Source organism: Scomber scombrus, chromosome 1 (assembly GCF_963691925.1).
Source record: "Scomber scombrus chromosome 1, fScoSco1.1, whole genome shotgun sequence".
In the NCBI taxonomy this organism is placed as follows: domain Eukaryota; kingdom Metazoa; phylum Chordata; class Actinopteri; order Scombriformes; family Scombridae; genus Scomber; species Scomber scombrus.
In genome coordinates this window covers 24551631-24569857 of record NC_084970.1, presented here as the reverse complement: position 1 = coordinate 24569857, position 18227 = coordinate 24551631, and the positions used below count along the sequence as shown (strand labels likewise).

Genomic DNA, 18227 nt, shown 5'->3' with positions numbered 1-18227 from the left:
TCGGACTCGTGACGTTTGCCCCGGGACACGCACACGTCAATCAGACCTAATGCTGCTTTCGAGTGATTCCGGTAAAAATCCCCACTTCAAGGCTCTCCCGAGATGGATGAATGCGATGGCTCATTCACACACAAAAAATGTCTCTGAAATAAAAACAATATGTCGCAGCTGTAAACTAGAATGAGAAACATGTAGCGGGTGTTGTACGTTATTTAAGTAATTCAACGTATCTGGGCGTATAAAAGTTGAGAATGGTAAAGTAAAACTTAAAAAATAGGTTACACACATCACCACACCACTATGACCTGTATTCAGTGTGTAATAATACGTCACATACACCTTCGTTTATATATATGTGACTGTGAGTCATATACTAAAACATGAATCACTTGTTTTGTATTTAGCAAATGTTGCCCCCTCTAACATAAGGGGGGAGGGTTCTAAAACTCATTTTGCAAAATACACCACAGTAATATATACTGTTGACACTACCAACAACATAAACCTCACACTGGCAACTCCCTGATGATACAATCTTACTATTTCACCACTTCTTTCAGGTGCTCCCACCGTGCCCTGTGGTTTTGTAGTATCTCCGATGGGACGCAAAGGCAGCACAAATCGAAAGTAACCACGCCCTCTCCAGCTCACTCTGGAGCCACGTAGCACAGGTACGTATCTGCAGCCACCTGCTCACCAGACAGCAATGGTCCAGTGACACACACTTGGATTGCTGTGTGTGATCTGAGGTTATTACAGTCATTAAAAGTCCTTGGAAGTTTTTTTTTTAAAGAACTCCACGTCATTAGTTTGCCTCAGCTCTCTCTGTCCCAACATCAGAACACTTTTATAACCGGAGGGAATTATATGATATATGTTAATATTGGAGCTGTTTAAAAAGAATGATTAATAATTTACCAAGATTTCTTTCTGCCCCTGGAACTGAATACACAAGTGGGAGTGGAAAGCCTTGTTTTTGACTGGAAAAGGTATCAAAGTGACGCAAACCGTGCATCAAGTCACCAGATTTGAATCTGATTATGTACTAATGAGAGTATCTGGAGCAGAGCCTCAGGCACTGTGTCCCAACCCTATCAGCAAAACACTGTACTTGTGACAAACCTATGTATGGTAAACCTGTCAAAATTGAGTTCAAGGCAATTTATTTGTGGCTTAAGGTCATCTTTGAACACTTAATGTTGCTTTTTTTGTTTCTTATTTCATATTTCTTAACAGGATGGATGATTATGTGGCCATATATATATTTGCGATAATAGTTTAACTTTGATGAGGCCCTTTTTTATGCTGGATTTTTGTTTATGGCAGTTATGAGACTAATTGAGAGTCATGCTTAGTCCAACCTAAATGGAATTACTTAAAATTAAATTTAAAGGGTTTCTGCCCTACGTCCACACGTAGACACTCAATATCAACGTCATACTCCTCATCACCAATGCCTGTCAGGATTAGCCTTAGGACAGGCAGATGATGTATCATGCTGGCCTTGATCTCTTATCCTCTTGTGAAAATACCAGAGTAAGTCAAAATGCAGACCCATGTTCCAGTAGTAGTGTAATCCCTGCCTTTTGATCCTGCTGGTGGGCGGGGATAGATCTGTGAATGAGATGAACTTCCAAATGCTGACATGTTCAGCACTACTGTGTGCAACCATTCATCCGTTCTGGGCAAGCGTCACTAAATCCTTTTCTAAAACACTCCAATACTGTGTAAGTGTGAGGTAAGCACTGCTCACTTTAAAGTCTTTACTGGAAAATTATGATGAATCTTTCTGGTGTGAAAACATGTATTCGTATGATTGATGAAGGATAAATAACAAAAGAGAATTCCTGGTAAATACTGTGGCTTTGTGACCTTTATGACCACGCAATCGGCCAATTCCCCACAAATCATGAGTCATAAGTGACTGTGTATCAAAATAGTGTTAACAATTACATACAGTTAGCCACAATCCATATTTTCCAAACTAAAACTACCATATTACATTGAGATAATTCTGAATATATCACCCAGCAATAAATCTCTGCTATTATACTTTTGAGAAGTAAACCAGCTACACTCATTAAAATATAACAGCATGTTCTGTCTTCATGGTTGTAGGGAAAGTAAAGGGAGCAATAATACAGCTGAAAGTTAAACTTGCACAGTGCACACACACCTTAAAATGAAATGGTGTCAAGTTTGAACTAGTCTTTTAATGCTGTCTTCATATTATAATAATCAGCAGGAATGTTTTGGCACTGCTTTTCTATGCTCCATACTGTGTTAAAGTTGATACAGTGAGGAACCATTCACTCTTTCAAGTAGAAAAGATGTTGATTCAATGTAGAGACGTACTGACCACTGCACAGAAAAACAATAACCAGGTTGGCAGTGCTGATTGCAACAGTTCAGCCTTGATAAGCTCTCAGTGAGGCAGTGTAACTCCTCTAGGTCATTTGGAGGTTATCAAAGCCCTTCCAAAGTGTTGGCTCGTACTAACTATATATTGTATCAACCTTTTATGAACCCATATGCAAATACAATTAAAAACATTAAATACAACAATCAATTACACTGAATAAATGTTATCAAATGTTATTAAGTAATTGTGGTCTGCAGTGTTTTCATAATATGTACAATATCAGCTTATATGTGCTAATTGGGTTGTGTTTGGCATTTAATACAAAACACCACTGTTTCTTGTTGCTTCCATTGTGTGTTTGCTGCTGTATGACATATATCAGTCCGGCTGATCTCTTGGCCGATATTAGCTGATTGCAAATATATTGGTATAGGCAGATGTACAAGCTGATAACCAACAAAATATTACAGCACAGAAATGCTAAATATATCTATAAAGTAATTTAGAAAAACAGTAATGCCAGTGTGTAGTATTTCTTCTGGCAAGCACTGACAAGTTACAGTTTTTAACTATAAAATGTTTGGCTCAATTAAAATCTTGGTCACAATTCTTTAAGAGCCAGATTTAAGCGATTCTTCTGAAAACTTTTGTATGTGTGGTAGATTCTGAGATTGTGAATCACTTTGCACCAATCTAGAAAGTAAAGGTGTCGGTAAAACGTATGATTTTGGGTTTGTATGGTTGTTTGACTGATGGATCTCCATAGTTTATTGTTGTGTACTTTGGTCTCTGTTTTTTGGTTTCTGTCTGTTGTTGAATCTGATAAGGTGATGCTACAGTAGGGGTATTTTTTTCTTCAAACATGGGTGTCTTAGCAATGTCTTCAGAAAATCTAAAACCTTGTGGCATATTAGTATCTCTGATGTTCACAGTTGTTAATGTGTCTTCTTTCCCCTCTCCATCCTCATGCCTTTGCTGAGGTTTACCATCTGCTTCTTCATTTTCTGTTGTACGAGTGGTTTGTACCTTAATGTCAAGAGGACATGAGTCAATGTCTTGAAAATGTCCCTTTGTCACGACTCCAGTGTTAAAACCAGTTGTAGAGGTGTTAGAGTGTGATGGTGGCATCACATCCAAAGGAATTTTAGTTTCTGGACACGGTGTTGATTGAGGGGAGGAATAAGTCTGATTAGCATCTTGTTGAGAATCGAATCTATAAATACGTGGAATGACATACTGAGCCGATCCTTGAATAGTCACAGCTCTGGGTGGATTTGGGGGTTCCTCTGCTCCATTCTCCATAGGGTTGTAGTCTTTAGAAGGTCTCTCAATTTTGGGCTTTACAGTGCATCTTCCCTCAGTATCTCTAATGGAAGGTCCCACTGTTTTTGACTCTGTGTTAGAGTATTTTGGGGACCAATAAGTATCACATTTCTTCACTTTAGGTATCTTTTCCATGTTTGGACTTTCTGAAGTCTCAGATTTGGGTCCCTTAAAATATTTTTTAGGAGAGGAATCTACACATGTGGACCAGACTGAGGAGCACGGTGGGATGGTTGCCACATGCCAGTTCACTTGAACCTCTACCTGAAGAGAAGTCTCGTAAGGCAATGGGAGTGACCACTCTGTGACACAAGTTAAACTGAGCAGCTCTACACCGTATTTTAACTTGTCTGAGATACTTCGGGATTCCTCACCGGTTGCCTGGATTTTATTATATTCCCCTGAACTCTCATAAACTTGATCTTTCTCATGGTTTAAAGGACAATTACCTTCAACCTCTTGATCTGAAGTGTGGTCCTTCTTTTGCTGCATTTGCTCTGCTTTCAAGTTGTTTTTCTCCTCCTGGTTTAAGTTTCCTTTTTGCTTTTGTCTTTGTTCTTCGTCATCTGTAGTTTGATTTTCTTTAAGCTGCTGTATAACAGATTTACTTTTCATCTTCCCATGTTGCTTTTGTTTGTGAACAGTTTGATTCAGTGCCTGTTTATGCTCTCTTTCTTGACAAACTACCCTCTGTTTTATGTTACTTGCCACTTTGACTCCTCCCGAAGGCCTGTCATTTGAACATTTGAAGTCTTTTACTTTGTTTACAGTAGCCATGGTCTCAAACTTCCCCATCAAGGATGATAGGAAGATCCCTTTTCCATTAAGCCTTGGTTCTATTGGCTGCTTCTGCATATTCTCTCCCCTTTCCTTCTGCTCAGCTACAGCAAACTTGGCCACAATATCCTTCACACTGCTCCCTTTCTTCAAACCGTGTTCTCTTCTAGCCCGGCCCTTCTTGTGCATATCATGCACACTGTCTTGGCTGCAATTCACATTACCTGCCACTCCACTGCTGGAGAACAAACTTCCTACCTCCCTTTGGTGGGTAATGGGGGGTTTGGGTGTGGACTTTGTAAATTTGGATTGGAGGAGCTGGAATGTGGTAAGTCGCCTTGGTATTAAATCTCCTGCTCTATGATCTCCTCCACACCTACTTGGCAGTAACTCTTTCTGTTGATGTGACTGGCTTTTTTCAGGGCTCTTGGACCTGGTCTCAGCAGCATTCCCTTCGGTCATGGTTCCATTTCCATTTGTCTGAAGTAGAGTCTGCTTCCTTGAAACTTCAGTCCCATGAACAGGCCAATCTCTATTTCTTATAATTTTTTCAGCTACAATACCTGATACTGGCTTCTCCAGGTCTCTGTTTCTGGTGGACCAGTTGGGTAGATCTTTTGTAAGGTAATGCAGGAGATTCTCCAGAATCCCTCGGAGCACTGGACGGCAGTTGCGGTCTCGTACCAACTTCCTCAACATACTGGCATCAGGGCTGACACTTGCTTTCTGTGAATCTGGTCTATAGAGAATAGAGGAAATGCAAATCTTAATCCCTGTATCTTTTTCTGCTTGAACAGACATGAATGAGTACAGATGTCATTAATGCAACTGAGCATAGAAATGTTTCCACAAGTTGGAGGGTTGAAATTTTACAGTATTTGTGTGTAGCTGAGTTGCTGTAAAACAACACACACTGAAAGGAATTGAATCCAGTATTGATTTCACAAATGATGTCCATTCTGTCAGACCTTTCAGTCAACCTTCACTTGAAAGTACTTTGCCACTCAGACTTTGGACAGAAGGAAATAATGAGTACAAAAATTTAAAAAATATATATATATATATGGTTGTAGCAAATATTTGGGTTTGCCATGCAAAAAGAACAATAAAACTAGTATAGAACCACTTTAAAAAAAAAAAAAAAAAAAAGCAAAATTACGGCATAGATACATGAAAAGGGGTGTTAAAGTTTAAGGATTCAATGTATTTAAAAAAAATTCTTTTTACTTTTAACACCATCATACAGAGGAACTTTGGGATAATTCAACGTGTTTCTCTTAGAGCAAAAATGAGGGCACGTTCCATTTACAGTGACTCCAAATCTCTTTTTACTCAGTATGTCCAAAGTTTTGAGTGGCACTGGAGGGCCAACATGAAAAAGTGATAATAAGAAATGCTGTAAATATAACTTATGTAAATTGGAAATGGTTTGGTTCATAAAGTATGTGACCTTTAACAATGACGCTACCAAAAGGTATGCCAAGGACACTCCAAGAAGTCTCCAGAACTTCAAATATAGAAGTTTCTGTTTAAACTGAGCTAGATTTTTTAGTAGTCAATTAATCCCTGCTGCAAAGTGACCAATGTTTAGACTTGAAGTGTTCCAGCAGTGTCAACTTGTTATTGGCGATTAGTTCAAGGGATTGTTGAATGCGTTTGAGTAAGAAGAAGAGGAAATCTGGGAGGAAATTAAGATAGGAAAAGCTATCCATCAAAATAAATGCTGTTAAGATAGAGACAGTGACATCATGCGTGATATATCTGCATTCATTTTAATGTTCACATCATACTAATATTCACCATGTAATGGTGCTCTCACAGTCTACACGTGATAAAGGATCACAGTTCAAATAACAATCACAGTATATGAAAACATAATAACTATTCAGCAACTGAATAATTGTTTAGCACAAAAGTTACATCATTACAGAATTTCAACCATATCTCACATGCATTGATAAGCTAAAGCTAGATAAGTTGAAAAGTATAGATTTCATGACAAGCCTTTTTGATTCAGGTAATATTTTCATTTAGGATTTGTCAAAACCCACAATAGATACGTTTTCCACAATTTTGTGGAGATTTTGACAAATCAGATATTTCATGACCAAACATTTCTATGTACTTCATGTTAATACAGGTTAGCTTTTAACAGGGAAAAAGTCAGAGAAGGAATTATCTTCTGGTTGTAAATATCTACAAGTCTTAGTTAACTCAAAGCTGTAAACGTTAACTTTTCCCCACAGTTCTGTCATTTGAATTGAATAGAGGCATGTTAACATTCAGTAAGCTTAAAAGTCAATATGCAATATGTAGAGTAGACTGATTCCAGATGTTATACCAGAGAGATGATCTTGAAGAAAAGCATTCATGAAACTCAACACCCTAAATGGCCTTTTCAAGTTTCTCAGCCTCGCAACTACAGTGAGAGGTGCTTTAACTTTTATGATTCGTGACAGATCTGTGGATAGTGGACAGCAAAATCAAGCAGAGAAGGACAAGAGTGGTGAGGAGAGGACAGGATGCCACTTAAGACTATGGAGATACTGCCAAGGCAGACTAGAGGGTAGTGCGGGACAAAAGGAAGCAGTTTAGCATCATTGTGCAGTTCTTCTCATAGCCAGTAGAGTTCGGGCCAGTGAAGGAGCAGGATTACTTGTCTATGCACTTCTCTGCAGACGCTGCCTTGTAAAGCGCATCTCCCAGCTCCTCCAGTCGCTCTCTTTTGTCCAAATCCTGGTACAAGCTCTGGGGAACCTGGTTCAGGCCATGCATGAGGCCATAGAGACAACCTGCGATCAGGCCTGTGGCTTCACTCTCACCTAAAACAACAGAGCATTTTTACAGGAGTCACAGTCAATGGGCCACGTGTTAAATCTGTATGTGTTTAAAAATGTCTGCATCTGCAGAATGGTGCAGCTCTCACCTCCATGAAACATGCTTCGTTTACACAGTTCAGCCCAGTCGCCCCCTGCTGCCAAAAGAGCGTCGTAGGCTATCATGGGGGCATCATGCCCCCTCCGGCCTGCACGACCCTCTGAGCTCCAGCGCTTATACGTCTGTGTGGAAAACAAGTAGTAATAGGAGCACGTTGTTCCTATTAGGAACTGTGTTCACATTAAAAATCTCAAGTTAAAAGAGGCAGAACTTACCTTATCTGTCTCCTCAGCATCATAGCGATCAGGGAATAAAGGTTTATTCTGTCCGTCCTTATCTATCTCTCTCTCTTCCAGGTAAAACTGCCACTTTGCCTCAAAGTAAAACCAGTTTTCCTGATACTCTGCAGGGAAATGTACAATTACTGATTAATTCATTGACTCATTTCGTTATGTCTTTTAGGTAGAAGTATCAGTTGACTGTACACTGTACTTCGTTTTACTGTAAAACTGTAAAATGATGTACCTCTCGCACACCAACAGACAATCTGACCTGCCATGTGTCGTATAGTCTTCTTGCAGTACTCCTCAGCTCGAGGGATGACCTTCATGAGCTCACGGCCCCAAGTCACAAGAGGTTTCCCCTGGATTGCATAAGATGCAAACAGTGCCGTTGTCATGGAGCCCAGGAAGCCTGAAGCCAAGAGTGACATCTTAAGTCAATATGCCGGTGGCATCTCAAACCCACCAATTCAGTAAGTGCTAAAATTGTATTCATGTAGGTAAAATGCAATCAGAGACATGATTTAAGAGTTTATCATCAGCACAAAAAGCAGCCTGTAGCTGCCAGATAACTTCACCTGTGGGATGGTTGTGGGTCATTCTGCCAGTCTCAATGCCAACCTCAATCAGGCTGTCTAGCCTCTCAGGTTGCCAGTATCTCATACCCACACACATGGCCTTAGCAGCTGCCCCGAACCCAGACCCTGGATGGACATATGAACACATCCATATGCTAATTTTTATATACTGGAAATTTGTTGCAGTCATGAAATAAAAAACTGATTGGAGATTTTCCAAAATCTCCAAAGACCTTTTTCATTGAAGGGAGTATGCCAGGCGAGCAGGAAGTTGTGAGGTTTGAGGTGAGCACAGCCCTCCACTGTGAAAGGATCAGGGACTCTGCCCTGGAGAGACACCATGGCTTCAACATAGAGACGCACCAGCTCCCGGTACAGGTCCTCCAGACACCAGTAATCTGGACAAGCACACACATATACAGTGACTTAGTGTCATTCATGACTGGCATGCAAAGGCAAGATGAGTGGTGCAGTGGTGAGCTAATTTTAGCCTCGGCCTGCCACACCACAGATTAGGACCAGCATGCCTGCAGAGTTAGAGGAGTCACTTCCACACACCATGAGGTCAACTGGGATCCACCAGGAGGGGTCACAGCCATCCTGCTAGAATTTTGTTTATGTGTGTACTATATATGAGAGAGAGGGTGAGCCCATGTGGACAAAGAAGCATCACTTCTAATTTAGTGGTCAAAGACTTTGTTGAAAGATGGGAACTTTCATCCCTTGGACTGGACTTTGGTATAGATACTATTACACAGGAGGATGTTGAAGGAGAGAACTGTCAATTTATGACTGTCAATCTATCTTCATTGACTGTCAGTTTTCGTAGTCCTTCTACATATAACAATAATTGGGCCTTTTGCTACATTTTACCAGAGGAACCAAATATTTTTGGGAGCCAAGTACAGTATTTTTAAATTTCTCTTTTAAAATTTGATACACAGAGAAAATATATTTTCTGGACATCTGTATGATGCTCAGAAGACTGACAAAGCAAACTGATATTAACAACATTTATTCCAGCCTGATGTTTTTGTCTGGCTACTCTGTGTGTGTGTGTGTGTGTGTGTGTGTGTGTGTGTGTGTGTGTGTGTGTGTGTGTGTGTGTGTGTGTGTGTGTGTGTGTGTGTGTGTGGGTGTGTGTGTGTGTGCCGGCATGCTGGAATGTGGCTAAATAAGGCTTCCTAATCTCAAAATATGTCATCACCATTTAATAGGGCCGCTGTCATTGGCTTGGAGCCGCATATGCAGCCAAATATAATACAGGAAGATTATGGAAGTGTCTGACCAGCTATTGTTCAGTATTAACGTTTTCTATTTTGGACTCTTCTGTCCTGGAAACTCCCGGCCATCCTGTGTTTCCTCTCAATGTAGTGATTTTGACTTTGATGACTGGATGCAAGGATGGATTATAATATGTCAGCAGTTAACTTTTCCTTCAGAAATTCTGCCAGTAGTGATTAGTAGCTTCCACTGACTGTATACAAGAAGCTATTCTGGTCCTTCGAAATGAAGAAAGATCAACAGCTCAGATGGACCAGTCTGATGTTGTGTTTAGGGGTTGAGGTTGTTTGTGATGTTAAATTAAAACATATATACAGTATGAACAATGTAAACACTGATGTTAAATATTTTAGACAAGGAGAAAAGTATCAAATTAGTGTATAATCTTGCAATGATTTCACTAACATTTTCCTCTTAGCAGGTAATAAACCATCTTTGTCACTCTTCTCAGCATCAATACTGAACATACCTGTTATGAGTGCCTCTGCTGTGGTCATGTGCATCAGCGTTGCATCACTCAGGGGCCAATTATCAGGGTCCAGTTTTAGGGCCCCCAGACCTCCCATAGAGGCCAGTTCCTCCTGGATCTTCCTGCCTGAAGGGCTTGCTTCCCAATGGCCCTTTCGGTAGCCCAAGGCATCACCAACACCACCCAGAATCATGCCTGCCTTGAATTTCTCCATGATACTGGGCTCTGCTCTTCAGACAATAATCAGGACAAAAGAAATCACCTCACCCAGATAATCAGGTTCTCAAGATCTTCTCTTGAATGAGGCAGACACAAACAAATGCCAAGATGTCAGCTGTAGTTCTCTCAAGTACCTCAAAGGACTCACAGTCAAGGAACAATAGAAACAAAACAAACTCTCCTGCTCCAAAACATCCTGAAGAACAAACAGCCTTCTGGTGCTCACGCTATTGTTGAATGTTGTTGAGATTTCTGCTTGCTGTGGAGCAACCTCAGACCTCTCTTCAACTGTGCACAAGAGCTCTTCTTGGTTGCCACCCTCAGAGCTCTCCTCTAGTCTCACACACAAACATATAACCTGTGTATCAAGGGTGGGCACTCACACAACAGCATCATGTTATCAGCTTTTTTTGTGTTGGGCGGCAGGGAGCTCAGCTGTGATCAGGTGTCTCCTAAAAAGGCAATCCCCATGGCTCCATAGCCTAAAAGCTCAATGGCTGGATGTGCGGTGGAAATGGGGGGCTGGACGCGTTGTAAGAGATGCTAATGTGCCGCTGGGCAGGAGTGCAAGCTTGTTTTAGCTGGTGCTGAACCTTGTTGACATCCCACCCATCCCATGGGAGTAGGGTAAGAATGGAGCATCATCCCAGCTGATGCCCCCCAACTATGTATATCTGCTTCCTCCATTATTGAAGCTCAACCTTCTAGTGCTTACTTCAGTAAACATCTTTATTATTCATCTCTCACCCTGACATCAGCTAATGTCCTCTATAGTTATGTGAACTGTATCCAAGAGTTCTTCCCCTCTTCCTTTCTTCAGTCCTCATCTTGACCTAATTTTGACTCTTTTGAGACCTGCAAATTACCTTTTTTTCCACACACCATTCATTATTTCCATTTGTCTGTTGGTGATTTTATCCCTAAACATATATAAAGTAACAAGAGACAACGCATTACCAGAAAAGCCTATGGTGATGATGATATGCAGCAGGAATGCAACCTGATAAGGGTCAACTGTTACCACGCCGACATTTTACATTCACTCCTCAAACACACACTGTGGGGCAAAGGCTCTCAGGGATATGCTAGATGTTTTTATTCCAAAGAAACTTGCTGTTTATTTAGCATATTTTTGAAATCAGGCCATGTAAGGCTTGGATTTTTTAAAAAACCTTTCTGAGGCCTTAATGGGCACAATTTTAAAAACTCACTTATGAAAAGGGCAAAACACTGCATTCAATAGGGCTTGGTGATAATTCAGTATTAACTCTGATCAACTTTCAGTGGATCATAACATATTATTGTTTTACAAAAGTGTTATTAAAGTTATTCAAAGAATATTGTGCATTAAGTGAAGTCACTGAAGTATTCAGTCGTGTGTAACTGTGTATTACAGGTGACTGCATTGAGCATCAAATTGATTTGTTTATAGATTTTGCAGTTGTCATGAAATGATTCATACCCATCTCAGATACTGGGTTCAACCCTAGAAACAGTCCTGCTGACCAGCATCTAAATAAAAGTAATACACACATTTGCATTCACTGCCTATAAACATTTGACAGGTCAGTTTGTTTCTGACAACAAACTTTTCATCAAAACTAACTGCTGTATTTGGCAGATAGAAATACATTTTTACAAGACTTTTAAAAACAACATGCTTTATTCACAACCTTTTATAAGAAACCAATGCATCGTATGCTCCTGTGACAAAACATAATATTCTGTCAACACCTGTTTCCTCTCCAGGGAAAAATAATACTGTTTTGATAGAATGATGTACATGACCAGAAACAGTTGATCACACATTCAACAAATGAAAACGTACCAAATGTACCACTCTAGCGAACTGAAGGATGTCACACGTTCCTGCTCCGGGGGCCACAGACAGTTTCAAGTCATGAAGTCAACAACAATCAAATGAAAAATGATTTCAGATCATCTGTGTTGATCCATGATAAGTGTGTGAACAAGCTTGTGATGTAACATAGGATTGTGCACATACAACACGGTACTGTCAAAAACACTTAATATGGCGTATGTCAGTGAACAAAAACATAACACACTTTCTGTTTAGTTTAAAAGATGAACAACAAGGTACATCCTACAGTGTTTTAATTCATGATGAACCTAATTTAGCCTTCAATCTGGGACTGAAGGCATACTGTAAATGAATTAATTACGCCTGATTTGACTCAACCTCTTAAAATACAACATTCATGCACACCACTTTAGTTTAAGACTGACTCACACAGACATAAATATGAGAACTTAAAACTTTTGAAAATAAAAGGCAATTATTTCCCCCATAGTAAGCTGTTGACAGGGCAGAGCAATTTAGTGCAGGGAAATAAGCCATCCTTATTTCAACACATGGCATACGTTGGCAGGGCAAGATCAGCCTAACTGGCCGCTATTTAGACCAGAAAACATGGAAAATACTGACATGACTGCAGTAAGCTGCCTGATGATAAAGGTAACTGGTAGAAGATGACTTGTACCTGAGCTCCATTTTCTGTCACATTCTTTAGAGGGATGCATTAAGCATAAACATGGTTGTTAAGGGTTCATAGCTATGCTCAAGGAAGAAACTGACCTCTATCATCACAGCTGGATTTTGTCATATGTGGTCTGCTGTACTTTTGACTACTTCCAGCTGTGATGTAGTGTTGGATAGTATATCGGTAGGTGTTGTATTGCATATCCACCCCTAGATGGCAGCACAAGCAGTACTCAGTGAGTGTGACAGGCTCCTCAGTGTAACAGTTAAATGGTGTTTTCCCATGCCACCATTGCACAGCAGTAACTAATCCATGAAAAGCATCCAACTAAAACCTCAAACTGTGTAAACAAACTCTTAAAATACTATCAAATAGGATGTGGGTGCTATTTTTCTTTCTGTCTGAAAAAAAAGACCTACAACAGAAAAAGTGTATATCAGTGCAGTCTGTAGAGTTGGCAAGTCATCATCTCCTGGATAATAAAAAACAGTCAACGTGCCAGTCAGTTTTCTCTTTGTGTACAGCAGTTTACACACTGCAAAACTAAAGTCAACCAAAAATAAAACGTGGTAGCATTTTTAAAGTGAGGATCCTATATGATTCAGGTACTAATTATGATTATAAATGTAATTACCTGTTTTCTCAGTTATACATTTTCGTTCTTCTAAAATAGTATCTATTCTTATTCCTATGATTACAGTACTTTACTGTAACAGTAGTGCTGGTGCTGAGCTCAGAAATCATGCTGCTCTGTCCAATTCTCAGTCTGAGTACAAAACTCTGATCTGAACTTTTCATTGTCACTCATTAAAGGTGAATCAGAATGTCATAAATTCACATTGTAATAAAACCAAATTAAAATATTTAGCTTTGTATTGTAAAAGAGGCTAAATGTTTAACCCCTCAAAACAAACACACACACACACACACACACACACAATGACAACCAAGCACACCTTTTCCTCTGCTCTCAGTGTGATTGTTAGAGAGCTACACATTCGCAGTCTCAGTGAAAATTATCACGATTATATTTTTCCTCCTAAACGTCCATGGCACTGCTTCACACTAGCAGACAGAAACATGCAGGTTTAAACATACTGTTCCATTCAAAGCAAGAGGCTGCATCCTACTGCATCTATAACTTAATCCTCTGTGTGTGCTGACAGCTCACTCTTACTGTCCCTCCTCTTTGTGCCAAGGGTGCAGGTTAGTGAGCCATGTCCACAGCAGCAGTTCAAAGCCACACCCAATGGTTATTTGCCCCTGAATGACAAGAATCGGGGTAACCACCATTTTGATATTGCAATCCAAAAGTCTGTTCTTGCCGGTCCACTTGCAGTCAACAACAAAAAAAAAAAATCTGTGCCCAGTTTTCCAGGTCACTCCCAACCAAGGCATTGGATGCAGTTGGAAGAACATTCTGGATGACAAGCTGCAGACAGGCTTATTGGGAGAAAGTCTCTTTTTGGCTCATTTGTATAAAAAAAATCCTCATTCAGAAAAAGAAAAGTGGGAGAAACACAAACTCCATTCGCTACATGAAGCTGGGACAAACACTATGTCATGTTGCGCTTGCTTCCTGTCACGATTGGCCGAGCAAACTCCACAAAGTCATCTATTAGGACAGGCCACGCCCCTAAGGAGATAATTAACACGTTTACAAAATCAACTTAAAAAGCAGCAAGACCTTACTCTGATTACATGAATCACAGTTAATACATTTTGTTATCAGAGTTAATAAAGGTTATACTGGATTATCTGCATGCATTTTTGAATTTGACCACAGAGTGTTCAAGTGCTCTCAACATTTATATAAATCACTGAACTGTATACTTGTGGACTGTGTCATGGATTGCATTTATCCTGATGGCTTTAATAAGCTCACCTTCTTCATCATAATTTGACATGTCGTCTGCAATCATATTACCAAAGTCCAGAAGGAGGTTCCATGTGTCCTTAGGTATTGACCTTTTGTGATGTTCCTGAATGCAGCACGGTAACAAGAATACCGTGAGTTGAACAGAGTGACCAGAAGAAAAAAAGAAACTCTTGTACATTAAACATCTATGCAATAAAACAGAACTATATTTAATACAAACAGTAATATTTGTTGTCGCATTTAATTGTTGAAACTGTGTCAGAAAAGTATTGTGTGGACTAATAGTTTATAATTCTAATAGTTTTACTTCTCCACACATGTAAGTGAGATGGACAAAATATGCAGAAAATGAAATCCTGCTGACACACACAAAAAAATGGGTGTAAACAGGTGTAACAAAAACTTTCTACACTCACCAGCAGGAAGCGGTTCCAGAGATCCAAAAACTTGAAGCGACCTGTGAGAACTAGGTTCCAGTAAGCCACAGCCATCTCCAAATCTAGGACAAAATGAAGAATATGATTTTTCTTCATCTGTAAAAACCAGAGGTGGTGAGCTCTACATGTACTACATGTTTCATTCTTAGAGTTACTTACCTAAGCCTTTCTGCCCGGGATTCTTGGCAAAATTGAAGGTGAACTGGTAGAAGTCTTTGAACTTCCCCGTGTCTTTCAGCTCCTGCTCTAGTCTGGGAAGGATCGCCTTAAGTTTTTCGGGACTGTCACAGCTAGAGGAGACATTGAGGACAGTCAGACAACATCATCAAACTTCCAATATTGTATGAACAGCACTTGTAAAACAGTCATTAAAGTCTAAATTAGAGGATTTTGATCAACAAGTAAAGTTTATAAATAACATTTATTCAACAAAAAATGCCGTTTGATATTCAATATGTTTCACTCATAACACAAACTATTCCTACAAAGAACTTATACAACCTTATACTATTTAAAAACACACATTAATAATTCTATCTTTAAATTATCTTGAATTAATACTGTATATATTTGTGTTACATTTGAATGAACCATGTATTTAATGCCAAACATTAGTGTGGCATTTGTACACTACATAACTCAAGCATATTGCTCACCCTAGTTCTACCATGCCATCCAGGAACTCTTTCCTGCTGAACTCGCACTGCGTGGCTGCTCTGAACTTCCATGCTACCACCAGTATGCTCATGCTAGCCGGGTCAAGGGTCAGGTCATCACAGAACTGCTGGATCCCGTCAATTCCTATCTTGTTCTCATCCTGAGGGTCTGCATAAAAAGACAGCAGAGAAAAGTGAGTAAAACAACACAAGCAGACAGTCCTGATAAGTATGAGCATTAAAAGGCAGACTCTAGTAGTTGATCCCCAACGCTTGCCTTTGTATCGGTTGTAGAGCTGTTCCAGCTTCTTGCGGTCTACGGAGGTTTTCATGGATTCTTTGTAGTAGAGGTCTGGATTTTGGAAGTAGTTGTCTGTTGCGACTTCTAGTTTCCAGTCATTCTGTGTCAGGCAGTACACGGCCGTCCTCTCCCCCGCCTGTGTGAAGGACATGAACTGCCGAACCTTGTCCTTCTGCGATGACTTCAACTTGTGCTGTAAGACAAGTTAAAAAAAAAGAAAAGAAAGCACAGGTAAATAGTCAGAGGGAAATTAACTGGGGTCCCAATTCAGCCTCCCCCCACCCATTTTTTCAGAAATAGTTTGACACAGGGCTCCTCGACAAAACAGGATGTCAAGGTTGTGTGAAAATACAGAAGCCACTTTAAGGCCCTCATCATTTCAGGTTTTATTATGCTTTAGAGATGCTTAATACCAAACTAATTAGGACAGGTGCCAACTTTGCCTGGCTGTTACTCCAGCCTTGTGTAAATGCAGATAAATGCATGTGATGTTGATGCTACACTTTTTACAAACACACTCAACTTTTTAAACATTTGATAAGAAAGTGCAAAATGTTTTATTTCCATTAAAACGTGGATTTAAATTGGAAACCGGACTGGAAACGTGTTTCTGTGATTAATCTGTGTGCACTTCAATACTTTAAGTTGTTGGGACGGGTATGTGTGCACACAGTTAAAAAAATTAAAAGACTCATACAGTGCGTGCATCCGTCACAGTGCAAGTGCAATGAAAGGCAATGACAGCATTATCATTTCAAATGCACCACCGCACAAAATAAAAAAAAAATTAGAAAAATACCTCGCCGTGTTAATTCAACCTCGAAGGTCATCGATTGCACGTCTTTGCAGAGCTGCAGACCTGACCCACCCGATGATCAAACAGCAAATTCACCGTGACAGGGCCAGTGTTTGTTTGGCGACCCAGTTTTTTTTTTTCCTGGGGAAGGGGCGTTTTAATCCTGCAGGTTCTCTCCTGACCCGGGGGCAGCAGCACAGGGAGCCGAGCTACCAAAAAGGGAAGAGGGTATATATACGTGCCGCAAGTGCGTGTGTCGGATCTCCAAATATACACCAACAACTGACCTTCCATTTCCCTCATATTCCCGACACACATCAGCCTGACAATGCGACACTTGGCTGAGGACACCCCGCTCCCCCCGTGTCGGTGTGTCCCCGGTAACATACATCACAGCCATTATAGGTATTTGCAACTTGTTGAACGGGGTCTAAACAATTGTCCTGGTTTCTCGTTTTCAAATGTTACCTACCATTTTATCACCCGCTGTTTTGGCCAACTTGATATCCAATTACCCCTGTTGCGCATGCGTGAGAATAACTGCGCTACTGTGAGGGCGTTGCGTTCATGGGAGTTGTAGTTTCTAAATAAGTGTTAGTCAACAGGCCCTGTCATTTGGATATCTTTAGTTTAAGGTTAATCTAATTATGTGAGTGTTCACAGACAACAGTTTCAGCAAAGTATTTACTTATTGGTTATTAAATTGATGACTACTGAGATCCAATGAATTAAATAAATGGCACAATTTAAGAAAACCCATAATGCCATATGATAAGGACACGTTTCAAATAAAGCTATCAAAGCTATTATTTAAGTTACGTTGTCGGTTTAAATAATCTTATATAATGTCAAGCAACTGTTAAGACGTGTCAAACTAAATGTTCCTCAATATAGCCAATGTAGGTTGGGTGTACTGACTGTCGGGCTGGAAAAACAAAAACATGTGAAAACTACAACTCCCATATCAAAGCAGATAAAGATGTTTCGGAAGTAATGTTGAGATGGATCAAAGTTACAGCAACCTGATTATATTTATAGAAAAGCAGCGCAGTGCTTGTTTTATTTCTGCTACGGTTAGTGTTGACGTTTAATTTCCACAAATCTCCATGAAATGTTTCCTCACCCCTCCCCAAAAAAGTTGCTACTATGTGTTATTAAGGCTTGCGTTAGCTCTCTGGTTGTGTCATGGTGAGTGAGTGTGGACTCAGCTGGCTGGAGCTGGTCTGACAGCTTTGGAGGAATTGCAAGCTGTTAGAAAAACAGGTTGAACTTTTTTTATACATGCGGATTTTAAAAAAACACCAAAAAAACAACTTGAAATTTAAAGCTTCATTATTATCATTCAACAAACAGGAAAATATGGTACGGTACCTGGATGAAGAAACGCTGGCCTCGCCTTCGTTAGCAGCAACAATGTTTCCAGACGATCTGCAGGTCGGAGTAAACATGAAGTTGGTCGCCAAGTAAATCTGTAAACGCCTGCATCG

General features: G+C 40.1%; 2 protein-coding genes across 5 annotated transcripts; both read right to left on the bottom strand.

Moving 5' to 3' along the window:
- Positions 1–6280: 6280 nt before the first annotated feature.
- Positions 6281–10284, bottom strand: adprhl1 (ADP-ribosylhydrolase like 1). The gene is made up of 7 exons (XM_062423911.1): positions 9952–10284; positions 8432–8596; positions 8199–8324; positions 7892–8032; positions 7615–7742; positions 7389–7521; positions 6281–7284 (listed from the first exon to the last, which is right to left on the bottom strand). The coding sequence occupies exons 1-7, from the start codon at positions 10163–10165 to the stop codon at positions 7115–7117; spliced, it is 1077 nt and encodes a 358-aa protein (XP_062279895.1). The 5' UTR covers positions 10166–10284; the 3' UTR covers positions 6281–7114.
- Positions 10285–12236: 1952 nt separating this feature from the next.
- On the bottom strand, positions 12237–18220 carry dcun1d2b (DCN1, defective in cullin neddylation 1, domain containing 2b). 4 transcript variants are annotated; one of them, XM_062423943.1, is made up of 7 exons: positions 18112–18220; positions 15921–16137; positions 15644–15812; positions 15147–15277; positions 14967–15049; positions 14557–14653; positions 12237–14307 (listed from the first exon to the last, which is right to left on the bottom strand). In XM_062423943.1, the coding sequence occupies exons 2-7, from the start codon at positions 16093–16095 to the stop codon at positions 14228–14230; spliced, it is 735 nt and encodes a 244-aa protein (XP_062279927.1). In that variant the 5' UTR covers positions 16096–16137; positions 18112–18220; the 3' UTR covers positions 12237–14227. The 4 variants fall into 4 exon arrangements, with proteins under 4 accessions (XP_062279927.1, XP_062279910.1, XP_062279919.1 ...); XM_062423926.1 differs by lacking the exon at positions 18112–18220 and adding an exon at positions 17213–17228; XM_062423935.1 differs by lacking the exon at positions 18112–18220 and adding an exon at positions 17213–17228 and having other exon boundaries at positions 14599–14653.
- Between the last annotated feature and the right edge of the window lie 7 nt (positions 18221–18227).